The sequence below is a fragment of the Poecile atricapillus genome, chromosome 2 (assembly GCF_030490865.1).
Source record: "Poecile atricapillus isolate bPoeAtr1 chromosome 2, bPoeAtr1.hap1, whole genome shotgun sequence".
Taxonomy (NCBI): domain Eukaryota; kingdom Metazoa; phylum Chordata; class Aves; order Passeriformes; family Paridae; genus Poecile; species Poecile atricapillus.
In genome coordinates this window covers 64,673,838-64,687,854 of record NC_081250.1, presented here as the reverse complement: position 1 = coordinate 64,687,854, position 14,017 = coordinate 64,673,838, and the positions used below count along the sequence as shown (strand labels likewise).

Here is a 14,017-nt window from a genome sequence, read left to right as displayed (position 1 = left end):
CATGACTGGAATCCAGCTTCTCTCCATACAGGATGTAGCAGAGAGAAGGGTCTCTTCTGAGCCCTTTTCAAAGAAATAAACATGATTCTCCTCAAGGCCCTGTAGTCCAACAGCTCAGTCATCACATCAAATCCCAAAGGTACCCCTGGTGTGAGCAGGAGCTGAGGGTGAGGTCTGCCATTTGGCTCCTCTGGTTGGAAGTGGAAAGACCTATCCCTCTGTGCTGGGGCCCAGGCTTCGTTTTGAGTTTCTGACAATTCAACTGTTTGTACTGGAGTATCAGTAAGAAAGAAAACAATTTAAGAAGAAGAGAGGTAGAGACAAAAATACCCAACAAACCTGTACAGGGAGTTTCCATAACTTTCTCTTCTTTCCTAATTCCCTTCACGACTTTTCTTCTGTCTCTCTCTCTGATATATTTCCTTTGACCAGCATCTTTCAGCTTCAACAAAAAAGGAGGGAGGAATGTGTTTGTGTGTGGGCATGTGTAATTGCTTACATTCCCCTTGCAAAGTTAGCTGGAGCGATTTATCTAGATAGGCTGGGAATTATTGAATGCATGCACGTCTCTCATTGAGTTCACTTAGTTTACAGTCTAGGCCTAGCATGTTAACTTCCCAGATTAGAATTTTTATCAGGTGCTTAACACATGAGAAGAACAATCTCATGTATACGCATTATCTTTTTATTGCTCACAGGCAGCTTACAATGTGCTTCGTTTTCACTAAGCTCCAGCGGCATTTGAAAGGTGAAAACAACAGCCTGGTGAACTGTGTGCACAGTAGCTCTAAGTGAGGGGCTTTGGCAACGAGGATGGAGTTAGACATTTAAGTACTGCAACTAGTTTCAAATCCTCTTTGAATGCAGGAATAATAAGAGAGATTTTTCTTTTTCACATTGACCATTAAGGAACACTTATGCTACTCGCGGTTTTGCATGTTTATTGGAGTTTGCAAAGCAGATCTCCAGTGTTTTGGATGTTAACAAAATGTTGAGGCTAATAACAGAAATCAACTATATTGAGGAAAATTAGTAAACATGTGAATGGAGTGTAATTATATGGCAGGCAGCTTTATGTTAAACAGTGCTTTAAATTAACATGCTTTCTGTCAAAGCAATCATACAGTCAGTATAATTAGGTTACTTTTGCTGCGAGATTAACTGAAACCAAGAAAAAGGAAGAAACTGTTGCTTTCAGATTTCCTGTTAAAATGGAGGGGAGATATTAAGCATATTAATATTACAGAAAGTTTCTCATTAGAAGAACTCAGCTTCATGGTGAACTTTCTGAGCAGACATTTCTAATTACAGTGCTTGTTAGCCCAATTTGTTATCTAGCTAGCTTGGAAGTCACAGCACTGTTAAAATTATCTCTCCTCTTAATTTTTTCCAGACTTGATGAAGGGCAATCCAAACAAGAGCTGGCTTGCATTCACAGGTCTTTTACAGAGTGGTGCGAGGCTCATGAGGGAGTGCATTTACCAGTGACAGCTTTTAACCATGGACACATCCTCACGTATGTTGTGCAAGAGATGAGAAATCTGTGTAAACAGATGAACACAATTTTCTTATTCATAGCAGTTGCAGAGTTATCATGAAAGAGGCAAACATTTCATATTTTCCACCAGTTTTCCATATGTCTGATGTCATAATGGCTTCACCAGAATCTGCAATGCTTTGGAGAAAGGATTTATCACAGCTGCATTTATTTTCCTCTACTTCATGGCTTCAGCATTCATGGAGAGATTGCTTGGCTTCAAGAGGAGGATTCACTTGCCTTTCCACTTGTGGTCCAGTATTACTATTGAATCTCCTGTTTGTAGACAGAGGAGAAGATATTATTGGGATGTGAGGGGGGAGGCACAACAGAGAAGTCCTTTCACACATCAGGCATGAGGAGGATGTGAAACTGGCCCCAGCCTCCCAACATCCCCAGGGAACTCTACCCATTTGGGAGTGGGAGTAAACTGCAAGTGCATGTCTTGGACCAGCTGCTAATGCTAAAGTGCTGCAGAAGTCAAATGAGCCTGGGATGTCCCCAGCAAGTAATGGATTACTCAATGACTGAGGAATTATTTGAAATCTGCCATGGGCCACACCCATTGAGAATAATTGTGCTTTCCCAGTGGGAGAAAGTATCTGTCACCAAGCAAACGTAGCTTGTTGTAAGAATATGTGAAAAGCTTTAAAAGTAAAGCTTGTCTGGAAGGGCAGCAGATGAGTAATCCCTGCACTTCAGTTATCTGGGGGATCCTCACATGGCTGGTCAGGACAGCACAGGAGCTACTGCAATCCCACAGTTTTCTGAAGCACCAGTTATTGTGCTACTGTGGGGCACCCAGTGTGGCAATAATCAACTGTTTATGGGTACCTTTTCTAACACATTATCTCAGCCTCTCTTGTTCCCCTCTGAGGATCATTCACTTACAGGAAACTCTCCTTTAAATGATCTTTCCTTGTCCATAGACCTCAGAGGCTCTGAAACACTAATTGCTGTATGGTATTGGTGTGTATTGACCAAATAGATATTTATGGGTGAGGGAAAAAAAACCCAAACCACAAAGAAAAAAAATTGTGTGGCAGGTCAGGACCAGCATGTTAACCAGCACCTGTTAATATCTGGCCTCCATGTGATGAATTCGTAAGCCCTGGTTTGTGAGAGAGGTTCTGATCCAGTCTGCCTCCAGTAGATCACCAGATAAACATATCACTAAAAGTAGGACCTGTGACAAATAGTGCAGGTTTCTTTTATGCAGTCAGTCATCTCTGCCTGAGGGATAAACAGCTTTGGGGAGTGACAAAATAGGAAGGACATAAATGTGCCATCACAGGTTTGTGGTACAACTAGGAGGAACGGATGAGTCAAAAGTAAATATCCATATTTAGTTTGCAAACTCTGGGATTTAAATCCAGTAAAATCTGAGTTCCATTCAACATCGGCAATATATTGAAATTATGGATATAAACATTATTTATATATGATAAATGTATATCTATATAATAATATAGCTATTCCTTTAATTATTACTGAAAGGAATAGTTAGACTCTGTACTCTTATTCTTCATTTCTAAAGGTGTGATACAACAAATCCTCTGGAAAGGAATCTCAGTTTAAAAATCCCTTCTGGATACTGTAATAACAAAGGGTGGAACCTGTGTCTGGAGTAATAACTATGGGCAGAACATCAGCATTTTAACATTCAGTCAAAAACTGCTGTTGATAAGCTTGTACCACTACAACGGTAGCATGGCTTCATACTCCACACAGTTGCCCTTCACATCCCTTCATTTGCCATCCGGGTTTCTGCAATCTCAACAGCTGCTCGGAATAATGACAGCATCAAGAATTCAATCTTATTATAGTATTGCTTTGTATTGCACAGATTTGTGAGCTGCCACATAGGCTGGATTTCCCAAGGCTACAGGGTATTAAGGGAGCTTGGTTTCAAAAGCCCATAAATACAAAAATAAAACTCAGGGAAAATAATCAGTTGTGAAAACATGTTATATCATTCTGGAAAATGCATTGAATGCAAAAGTACTTAAACACAAAAAAAAAAAAAAAAAAAAAAAAAAGGAAAAACAGGCTAAAGAGAAGATTGTTGTTTAACTTTATTTCAGACTTAGGTAAATAGGCTTCGGCAATGTCTTCCCAAGATATTTAAGAGCTCATAGAAGATCTGGAAGAGTGCATCTCTCTCTGCACTGAGCATGAGAAAATTAATCCACCATAATTTTTCTCTTTCTCCTCAGAGCAATGGTTCTTACTGTTGTTGTTCTTCCTTATCCCTTGCATTATAATAACCTTAATTTTTGTTTTGCCCTTGACAGTGTTCCTCAGCCAGCTGCTGGCCAAAGCTTTCCCTTCTGGAGGACAGCAAGCATCCAGGTGGGTCTGTTGGAGCTGCTGCATGCTCCAACAATCAGCCTCCTTTCTTCCCTGTTTCTTTCCCAAAGGACGGTTCTACCACCTGGGGATAAGCATTTCTCTGGGAGAGGCCTTGGGCCCACAAAATCTTGCAAGTGGTTTGCCAGATGTCCCTCAGGAGGCTTTTCAATCACTGGTGGAGCAAGTAGCTGTTGCTAGCTATAGCTCTTCTCCAGCTACATTTCAGAGTATTGAAATGAAGCAGATGATGAATGTTATTTTGGGTTTTTTTTTTAGATGTGTTAGATGGCAGAAAAAAGAAAGTGCTCCATCTTCAAATGCTGGTTCTAGATAAGAGACCTCACTTGAAAGGTTGCTTTGTCTGATGGGGAGCTCTGATCCAAATTTCTCCCAAGGATCTGATTGTCCCAACAAGAGCAAACCCCAAGCAAGCACTGCTTTGCTTTATTTTTGAGGATTCTAGTTTGACTGGTTGAAGAAACATGAGGTCAGTTGCCTGTGTGATGTTTTCCATCCATCAGGAAGGGGAGAAACTATGACATGGTTCATCTTTGGTACTCAGACCCTGCAGCCAAGTTCTTGGCTGAGGTAAATTTATGGCAGTAAAAGAATCAGCTCATTGTTTCAAATTATCCTCTTTGGAGTTTCTCTATTGCTCAACATTGTCTTGTACTCTAGAAACTCTGGGATTTAAAACAAAAAGAAGTCATTACTGGTACTATTTTCTGTGCCTCTCAGGCTGTGCAGCTGGGTTGCCTTAGTTACCACCAATCCAACTGTGCAAGGGGAGGGAGAGGAGAGGCACATGAGAGATAATACATTTTTAAAACCTCCAATACTGTATGAAACAGTTTGTCTATAAATAATAAAATGAATTAAGGGTCTGGCATCCTGAAAAGGAAAAAAAAGGTTATATTATTCTGCAGCCTAGATTTTCCAGCTCTCAGAAATGATGCTGCATCTCTTCGGTCAAGCACAGGAGGTAGATTTAACACTTACTTGCTTGAAGCTGGAAGCTGCCATCTATAGACTTTGGAATAAGTTGGAACTAAATAAATCTTTAAGTGTGGAAAAGAGTAAATATTTATGTAGCTGGTTTTAGGAAAAATAATAATGGCCTGGAGTTATAAGGGAGTGTGGAAGAGCCCATATGAAGCATGGTGTGCTGTGGAACAAGCTTCATTAGCAGCCTCAGGATGTAAGTCCAGAAGGGAGCCAGGCTTGCCACTCTGGTGGAGCTGTTTGTTAGTTGCTTCTTGCACCTTTGAATAAACACATCTGGGCAACAGTTCTTCATTCCAGTGGGAAAGAAATGAATGGAAACAGCAGCCCCAGATTTTTTTCCTTTGGGGAGAATCCTGGTGCCAGCAGCCCAGTCAGAGAACTCTGCCTTGTTGGATCCCACCAGTATCAGGTCTAATTGTTTGGTGGCTTTCAGGTGTTCTTAGACAAGGTGTTTTCAGATGTGCCTATAGGAACCTAGTAGATAACTGCTTTAACCTGTAACACAAACTGCCTTTGGGGAATGAGGAGGAAGCAAAAGACAGATCAAAAGTGCCCTTCCATGTACTTTGTCTTTTGGGGGAGGGAGGAGGTGGGCAGGGTGGAGAGTATGGAAAGATGAAGAGATCTGTCCTCTACCACTACTGATGGCTTTGCCTTGCGTGGGGGGTTGGTTTTTGGGTTTTGTTTTGTTTTCTGCAGGATCATTTCCACAGCATCTTCTGCCATATTGTGATGGAAAGGGTATGATGAAAAAAGTACATGGAGCCATTTTTGCTGTGGGAACAAAGGTATGTTGGAATCATGTTTTCATTCAGTTTGCAGCTCTGTTTTCTCTGGCAATGCTGAACCAAAAATTGTCTCAGTCAGGAATATATTAAAACTCTGGCACACTGTTATTTGGAATAGCTTCCCTGTGGCTATGTTTGAAGGCTTAGCGGGACTTCATTATAGATACCAGCTTAAGGAAGTTCTACTCTTCTCTTGGGTGGACGCAGCTGGGAAGTGGATCAGGAAAAGCACTTGGCACCAGCATGGGGAACTCTAGCTCAAGGAGAGTGTCTTGCATGTGGATGAAAACACCATATAATTGTTAAGGGCAGGATTCTGTGGCTCTTTTGAAAAATACCAACTGTGCATGGAGAGGCAGACCCACCACACAGATGAGGCCTCCAGGGATCGCAAGAGCACACCAGATATCAGTGGAGAATATTGTGTATTGTTTATATACATACTCTGAGGTTACATTCATGCTACCACAGCTGGGGTGCTTTTCAGCCTCTCTGTGTGCACAGTAAAGTTGAGTGCTTGCTCCGGTTTCTTTAGTCAGCTGTTGAATATGCATCTAGTTTTTGCAGTTGATTTGATCTCTGCTTGGCACAACATTTTGTCCAATCATTTAACACTTTGGAAATCAAATTGTTTTAATTCTTATTATCTCCATCTTATGCAGAAGGCATATTCTAGGCCTGAAATTACTAACATGGACTCAGTGATGAAAAAAAATATGATATATAGATGTATCAGATATCTTATATAAAGACTTAAGCCATCATGTAGTGATGGTGCAGTCTTTGATTAGTAATACTTACTATTTATGTGATGCCTCTTAAACCAGAGCTGGTGCAGAAAGGCTGCAGATCTGTTTTCATTTACCAGCAACCCTCATCTTGTATTACGTTTATGCAGAATAGAATGTGGCCAAAATCTCCAAACATGGACATGTAGAGCAAGCATCTTGTTTGCAAAGGTAGCAAGCGGTGAAGTTGGTTATTCAGCGCATTCAAAAGCCAATCTGCTGCTTTTAGGTAGCTGAGTGCGGATAGTGAGAGACTAGCTACAGACACTGCTTTGGCTTGACAGGCATGTGAGACTTCACAAAATGGATAAGGCATCAAATGTTCCCTGAGAACAGAGGGACGTTGTCTTATTTATTTTCAGAGGTGTTTTTGCAGTGTTTTTTCTTTCATCAGAAAGCTAGTTTAAGAAATTGCAAATGTTCACACATTTGTCCTAAATAAAATACACACATTTTCCTGACAGAAACAATTTCATCCTCAGAAATTCAATCTTGAATGAAAAAAGAGAGGAAACCAGAAGGAATAATAATGACAGAAACAATAATAATAGTAATAGCATTCCATGCCAAACCCCCAAAGGTGCTTCCTCAGTTCTCTCTTTCTTCTACTTGTTAAATATGCTTTCCTAAACTACTTCTTTTTTCCCCTCCAACTGCCCATTATGTCCAAGGAATCTGCTTTTCATTTTTTTAGGTCACAAATGGTTATACCCCTAGTAAAGCAGAAGGGAAAAATTCTTAGGAGTTTGTAAAACTTTCCAAAGTGCTGTTTTAGTCAAGGACCTGCTGCCACAGTGCTTTTGCTTGGATACACTAATGCATTTCTGTAAATTTGCAGTAAACACTGCTATTTCCTAGTCTGGTAAACAACCTGTGATGCAGGTATAAAAGTTTTAGCCCAAGACATGTGGCTTCTCTGGACCCTTCTTTGAGCAGAAATTCAAAATCCAGTGATTATGCTGGTAAGAGGTGTTTCTTGAGCCAAATTAGAGGAAGCTGGTCCAACCTTTGTCTGGTAAGGTTGGGACCCTTGCTCCAATTTGTTCCCTATTTGTTAGCACATGGATGGGACCCAACAATCACAATCTGACACCCAAATGCCACCATCCCAACACCTTCCCCTCATGAGGGTACTCATGCCCTCTTCCTCTCCCTGCCTGCCTGGGTAATCACAGCAATTCATTTTAGGGGTATTTTTTTCATATGCATAGAAGTGGTGAAGAAAACTTGGACTGACCCCATATCATACGGTTGAGGAACTCTCCGAAGTTGTAGAAGGAGACGATGACAGCAAGGCTACCGGCAAAAAAGGCTGCTAGCCCAGGGGGGCTGAACAAAGCAAAGAGAGGATATACCCACTCTCCCGTTACAGAATAAATCCACAGGACCCTAGGCAAGGAAGGAGAGAAATTACCTTTGGTTAGGACCATACCTTTGGTTAGGACCATTCAGTTAGAAGAACCACTTCAAAATTTCCAACTCCTGAGGGGCTGAGTTATCAAAACAGGCTTGATACAGGGAAAATTAGCTTGGCTGTCAGTACATCGCCTCGGCACTTGGGCTATTTGCTGTGAAGCACACTTAAGCCAGTGCTAAATTAGATGGCTTTCAGTTCAGGTTGAAATGCACACAATATTCTGCTGTCACCCTGGTGGCATTGGCTATTAACAGCAGTAAAAGCACAGTAAAATAGCAAAATGTTCAGGAACAGGGACATGCACTTGGCTATGCTAAGTGAAGCTTATTCAAATAAGCTCTCACATATGTTTACTCTTTAGATACAACAGCTTTTCAGCCCCTATCCAGATCCCTAGAGTCTGTGGAGACACAGAGCTCTTCCTCCCGGTCTCAATCCTTCTGCTGTTGACCACTGCTCTGAGGAGTGGAAAGAAATTTTCAGAAGGTGAGAGAGCAAGGGCAATTCTCCAGCACCTTTTCTCTTGTAAGAGAAGGAAAAGAAGAGGAATAGTTAGGTGGGAAACAGATGTAGCTTCTTCACCCTTTTGTGCCAGAATTGTTTGCAAAGCATGGTTTGGAAAAGAAGGAAAAGGAAGAGGATTAATATGCCTGCTTTATAGGGTTTCTTTTCTTCTAATTGTGCTCTCTCTTTCTGCCTTTTTTATTCTCTCAGAAAATATATTGTAGTGCCTGTCAGTTCGCTGGTAATATGTTCATTATTTGTGGCTTATAAGAGTGGTTGGTAGGGAATGCCTGAATTTAAGAATACAAAAGTGATCTTAATATATTAAGTATAGGAAAAACAATACTTTTTTTTGTGAATATTTTTTGTGAATAAAATTATTTATATTTGTATTGATTATGTAAAGAATTTCAAAAATAGGGTAAGTCTTCATTGATTGTTATCAGGATGTGCCATTTTAACAAGGACAGTACTTACCTAAAACTTTTAAACTTTTGGGTCCAAATGGTCCTAAAAGGTTTAATTCTTTATTAAAAAAAACCCAAAACATATCTGAGGATTATGCCATACTTTCCACCACCAGTGCTAACATGGGAATGCAATTGCAATTTTTTCTGATGGCACCCAGCCTGCTACCTTACCCTGAACATCATGCCTCAAAGAGAAGTGACAAATGGGCTGCCACACTATCCTGAAACTGTGTTGTGACACTGAGGAATGGGAGAATGCTAAGGAGGAAAAAAAAGGCTGAAAAGATGCTTCTTCCTTTCTCTCGTAAAAGAAGGAAGGAGTGGGGCATAAAAAGATGGTTTTGTCTTGCCTGTAAATTAAGATTTACTATCCTCACCTATGGAATAGAATGGAGAAATTGAGGGAATTGATAGTAGAGCTGTGTGGACTGAGCATGGAAATATTTAAATGTAGGGATTAATTTTCATGATTCAAGATTCTTTCATCTAACAAACAGAGCTGTGAAACACCTAAGTAATTAAATTTTTTTTTAAAAATAAAGAAAATAAAGCCTGCAGGAAAGGCCCCTGAGAAGCTGAGCAGAAACACTGAAGTCCAGGTGCTAAGTAGAGCCAGTGCAAATGTCAGCATGTGTTCTTCACTGCACAGGACTCCTCTTTTCATATTCCAACAGTAAAACAGGAAGTGACAACCACCTTTCTTTTATGTAGCGAGGAACTAGATTATCTTAATGAGATTTGGCTGGTTGGGGTTCTCATATGAAGCACTCCAACCTGTATTTTCAAATCCAAACAAATGACTGTGCAGGGTATTCAAAGCCACAGTGACACCCTGCTCAGAGGCAGGTGTCTGGTGTGAGGTGTAACTGGCTGCTGAGTTTCTCTGCTGCCTCGGAGGGACCAGTCACTTCTCAGCCCATTGGCACTGCAGCAATGGCAGTGACAGTCCAGGGAGAGGCTTGGAGGAAGGGCTCTGTTGCTTGTGAAACATATGGTGCTCAAATAGGGCTATTAAATCACCAGGTTTTAGCACCAACAGTAAAATATGTACATGTGTTGAGATTTAGCTGAAAGGGCCAGAAAACTTTTCTGTTGGTTGAAAGACGTCTGTGGTTTGCAGGGAACCACGAAGTGGAGGCAAAAAGAAAGGAGGCAGGGGATTCCTTGCTGATTTGAGGATGGTATTGACACCTTAATATCTTTTATCCAGTTATCAGGGCCCTGGCACCCAGGGAACAAGCACTCTAAGGGACCAGCTTCCACTCAGGACCCTGGCAACACAATGCAGCACCAACTCACAGAAGATACTGGAAGGGCTCAGATGCGTTGCTGCTTGTGTTGACCTTCATCCTTTGGTCCTAATTCAGGTCCTAATATGAGCCATGTCTCTTGAGGGATGAAATTGCTCAGCTGATAGGGATTTTAGGGGAAAGCATGGCTCACATGCTAAGAGCAGTCTGGTGTCAAAGATAGTAAAACCCAAATGTTGTCATAAGACAAGCAAAACAAATCTGGTGTTAAGCAATTGGGTGAATCAGAACATAGAAAAGGAATTTAGGAAGCCATGGTCCTAATCCTATTAGGCTCTGGGCTGGATTAGAATAAATGGCTCTTAATTTGCTTCTATAATGTATCACTGAAGTCCCTTGTTTCCACAGCCACTCTAGTGAGTTTCAAGTCACTCCAGTGTTTCATCTGAGCAGTTTACTGTCTGAAATTATCATTTCAGATTTTCACTCCCTGGGCTGAAGATGGTCTCTAGCTGAGAGTGAGAACTGGTAAGTAGGAATGGGAAGGATGGGTTTCCTCATAGTTCCAGTGACTTCTCAGAAGACTTACATGAGGACAAGTTGCTTTCTTGCTGACCTCTTGTTGTTATACAGGTGTTCTGTATTCTCTACCCTAGAGCCTGGATGTTTCCTCAGCTCTGGAAAGTTCTATCATGGCATACCCTGAAATTACACAGCCCCCTTCCTGAGTTTGGTCTCAATATAAGGCATCCTCTGAGAGCTTTGAAGTGTTGGCAGCTGTCCACAGTTACATGGGGTGGCCGTGCCCCCATATCCTGGCACTGCAGCCAGGATGCAATGAGCAAACCCACTCCAGGGGTGCATGACACGCACACAGCAGGTGGCTATGAGCTGTGGGAGGTGCAGATTAGATACAGTTTATTCTCTTGGGATCATTCTCCAACAGGTTGGGGGTCAACTGGTGCCTTGCTGGAAAAGTGGGCAGTGTCCACTGGTGAAGTGGGAGGAGGTGGTGGGGCAGATGCCTCCTCACTACCCACCAGTTTGCACCTGGCTCTGGGTATCATTTTCTGTCTCAAGTTTCTAAAACCAGCCACGTGTTCCTGCCAAACACTAAACTCCTCTCCTGCTCTCATGACCCCCAGACCTTTAGGGATTTTAGGTGGTTTTGCAGTGAGCAGGACAGAGAGTGGAAGCAAATTTGATGGTACCGGTGAAAGTAAATACTCCAACCCAGAAGAAATTACTCAAATTATCCCTAAATTTATGGAAACTTAGTTACTTTCCTATAAGAGACCTTACAAGAGCAGGAGGCACTATTTAAAGGTCTCAGGGTTTGAAGAAACCTGCCTTGCTTATGTTTGGAAATAGTTTTCATGGGTCTCAGCTGAAATTTAAACGATTTCTCCACAGAAAACACTGCTGTCCTCCATGTGTCTGGGTGGGAACTCTAGATCTAAAATACAGCATTTGGCCTTATTTTAAAAAGTAGATTGCTTGACAAAAAAAATACTTAAATTCTTACCAACTGATATACAGAAAAGCCACAAGTCCCAGTAGGATCAATCCCTTCTTCTTTGCTGGGTAACGATGTGGCAAGGCAAGGATTTCCAGGAGAGCAAATGGCAATACAGCCGTGTGCTAAGGGAAAAAGAAAGTGTGTCACTGACAGGTCACGGTGTGTCGCCTTCAGTCATTGCTGATCACAGAGTTCAGCACCTGCTCAGAAGCAAAAAATTATTTAACAATACTGAGTATGATTGTATACAAATGTGCATACTTTATTTTTTACAATTAAGTACCCCTAGAGTAATAAGCATAAAAATTTTCTTGTTAATACAATGTAAAAACAAGGTTTGCCTGTAGCATGGTCTATGTTTATAACAGGTGAGCTCTCCTTTTACATTTTGTAATGCATTTTTTTTTTTTATAATTCCTATTAGAGTACAAAAGATATTGAACTCTATCATTATGTACGGTTGAGGATGTTAGAAGAGTGCTCCTTGAACTCACTAAGCAATTGCTGAATTGCCTTCATGTTCTCTTCTAGTCATTATTGTATTTTATATAGTGTCATTTATTACTTGCTCCAGTGCAATCCCAGTGTGTTGTGCTTCCCCGTGTAAATGGAAAAATGGAGCTGTAAACATACAAGGGACTTCAGTTAGCTGTGATTGAAGGTGTGAAGGAACTTAAAACAAGCTTATCCCAGAGTCAGAAAGGATTAAAATTGATGGAGAAATGTCTCTTTTTTTCTCTCTGTTTTGTTATTTTGTTTTTGGGTTTTTTTGTTTTGTTTGTTTGTTTTGCTATGCTTTTCTCATTGAAGAGTTTGAATTGTAGCTTCAATTTCAAGGACTCTAATGATAACTGTATGAGCATGGAGGATTTTCAGCTCTGGGCAGACAGTTTAGTGACACTGATTGTTTTGAGGTGAGGACCTGCCTTCAAGAGGGATGTCCCTCACCATGGGAATGTTGGGAGAAAAGCAGAAAGCCTAATGGGCTCAGATGTTAAATGGCCAATGCAGGGATTCATGGGATGCTAATTACTTAGATTTTTGACTGATTTGTAACAATTTCAGAAAATAATTTTCCTGGGTGAAATTTCCCCACTGAAAATTTTGTATTCCCTGTGCAAGCAAACAATAAATTTGAATTGCAATACAGATGGCTTAAACAATGTTGGGGAACAACAAAGCAAAACTAGTCAATGAAATGCATCAGGAGAAAACTATAGCAACAACTGTAGCTGATTAGGTAGTTAAATTCCTGCTAATTAAGTAAATAGTTTCATGGGTAGATGGGGGAGGTATGGGAGGAGGGCAACAGAGAAAGATAGATAGACTTTTAAATAGAAAAAAATGTCAAACTAAGGATTTTTTTTTTTTTTCTCCATGAAGGCATATCCTGCCGGATGTATGGTATGAAGATTCCTCTTGTCCCAAGGAAATGGTTCTGTTTTTCAGAAACTGTGGTCAGTATCTCATATGGCAATGTAGTAATATGCCATATATCTATGCTACAGGTTGTGAAAAATACATATTAAATTCTTTAAATGTACACTGAGCTATCAACAGCATACAGATATTTAGCTATTTGTTTAAGAGATGGACATCCATTTTGTCTGCTGTTCCAAGTGACCATTGCCTGGAAGCTGAGTGTCCTCCCTCAGCCCTCCTACCACAACCAGGAGCTGCTATTCATACGTGGCTATCCTTCTATCAAAATAACTATTCTACCTCAGCTATCCTTTTTCAGAGAAAAGAGATAGAAAGTATTTCTTTGATGTTCCAGTTCCTTTCAGTAATTGGCACTGGGATTTTCTCCTGTTCTGTTTCACAAAGATATTTTTCAGCTCTACGACCTGCTTGGTTGATTGCAGAGGTCTCATATCAGTACAAGTGATTCTTGGATTCATTTAACCAGAAAAATATCTTCAGTGCACACAGTTTTCATATATAATCCCTGTAACTTCTTTTAGTCAGAAATCTATGTGTTAAGCTGCTTTCAAAAAGATTTGAAAGAGTTTATTTTCCATAGTTGAACAACAGTTTGTCCTTGAACAAAACCCAAAATGCCCATGGCAAGGCAGCAGTGATGGAAAACCTGCACCTTGTCCTCATTTTGAGGCTTTAGCCTAAGCCTTTGGCTGGCACGCTGATTTAGAGCACCTCATTTTGACAGGTATTTTGGAGCACGCCCAGGAAAGAGCAGCACAAAGAGCCAGAAAGTATGAACAGTGAGGCAGCCCAAAGGCATGCATAGAAATTGTGAGTGCACTGAATGTGTTGTTGCATCTAGAGAGGAAAGGAAAATGAGAAGTTTCAAAGGCTTAAGAGATTGATGCAGTGAGGAGTGTGATGGGCAAGTGTTCCATGTCCATCGTGTCCATGACCAGGGGTGA

General features: G+C 40.9%; 1 protein-coding gene across 1 annotated transcript in view; it reads right to left on the bottom strand.

Annotated features, from left to right (window-relative positions):
• Positions 1–931: 931 nt before the first annotated feature.
• Positions 932–14,017, bottom strand: part of ADTRP (androgen dependent TFPI regulating protein) — a 30,373-nt gene continuing 17,287 nt past the window's right edge. Inside the window, exons 4-6 of the mRNA XM_058832466.1 lie at positions 11,637–11,752; positions 7,708–7,859; positions 932–1,813 (exon numbers count right to left, since the gene is read on the bottom strand). Coding sequence (XP_058688449.1) covers positions 1,770–1,813; positions 7,708–7,859; positions 11,637–11,752 — 312 coding nt within the window. The 3' untranslated portion in view covers positions 932–1,769. The remainder of the gene's footprint in view (positions 1,814–7,707; positions 7,860–11,636; positions 11,753–14,017) is intronic.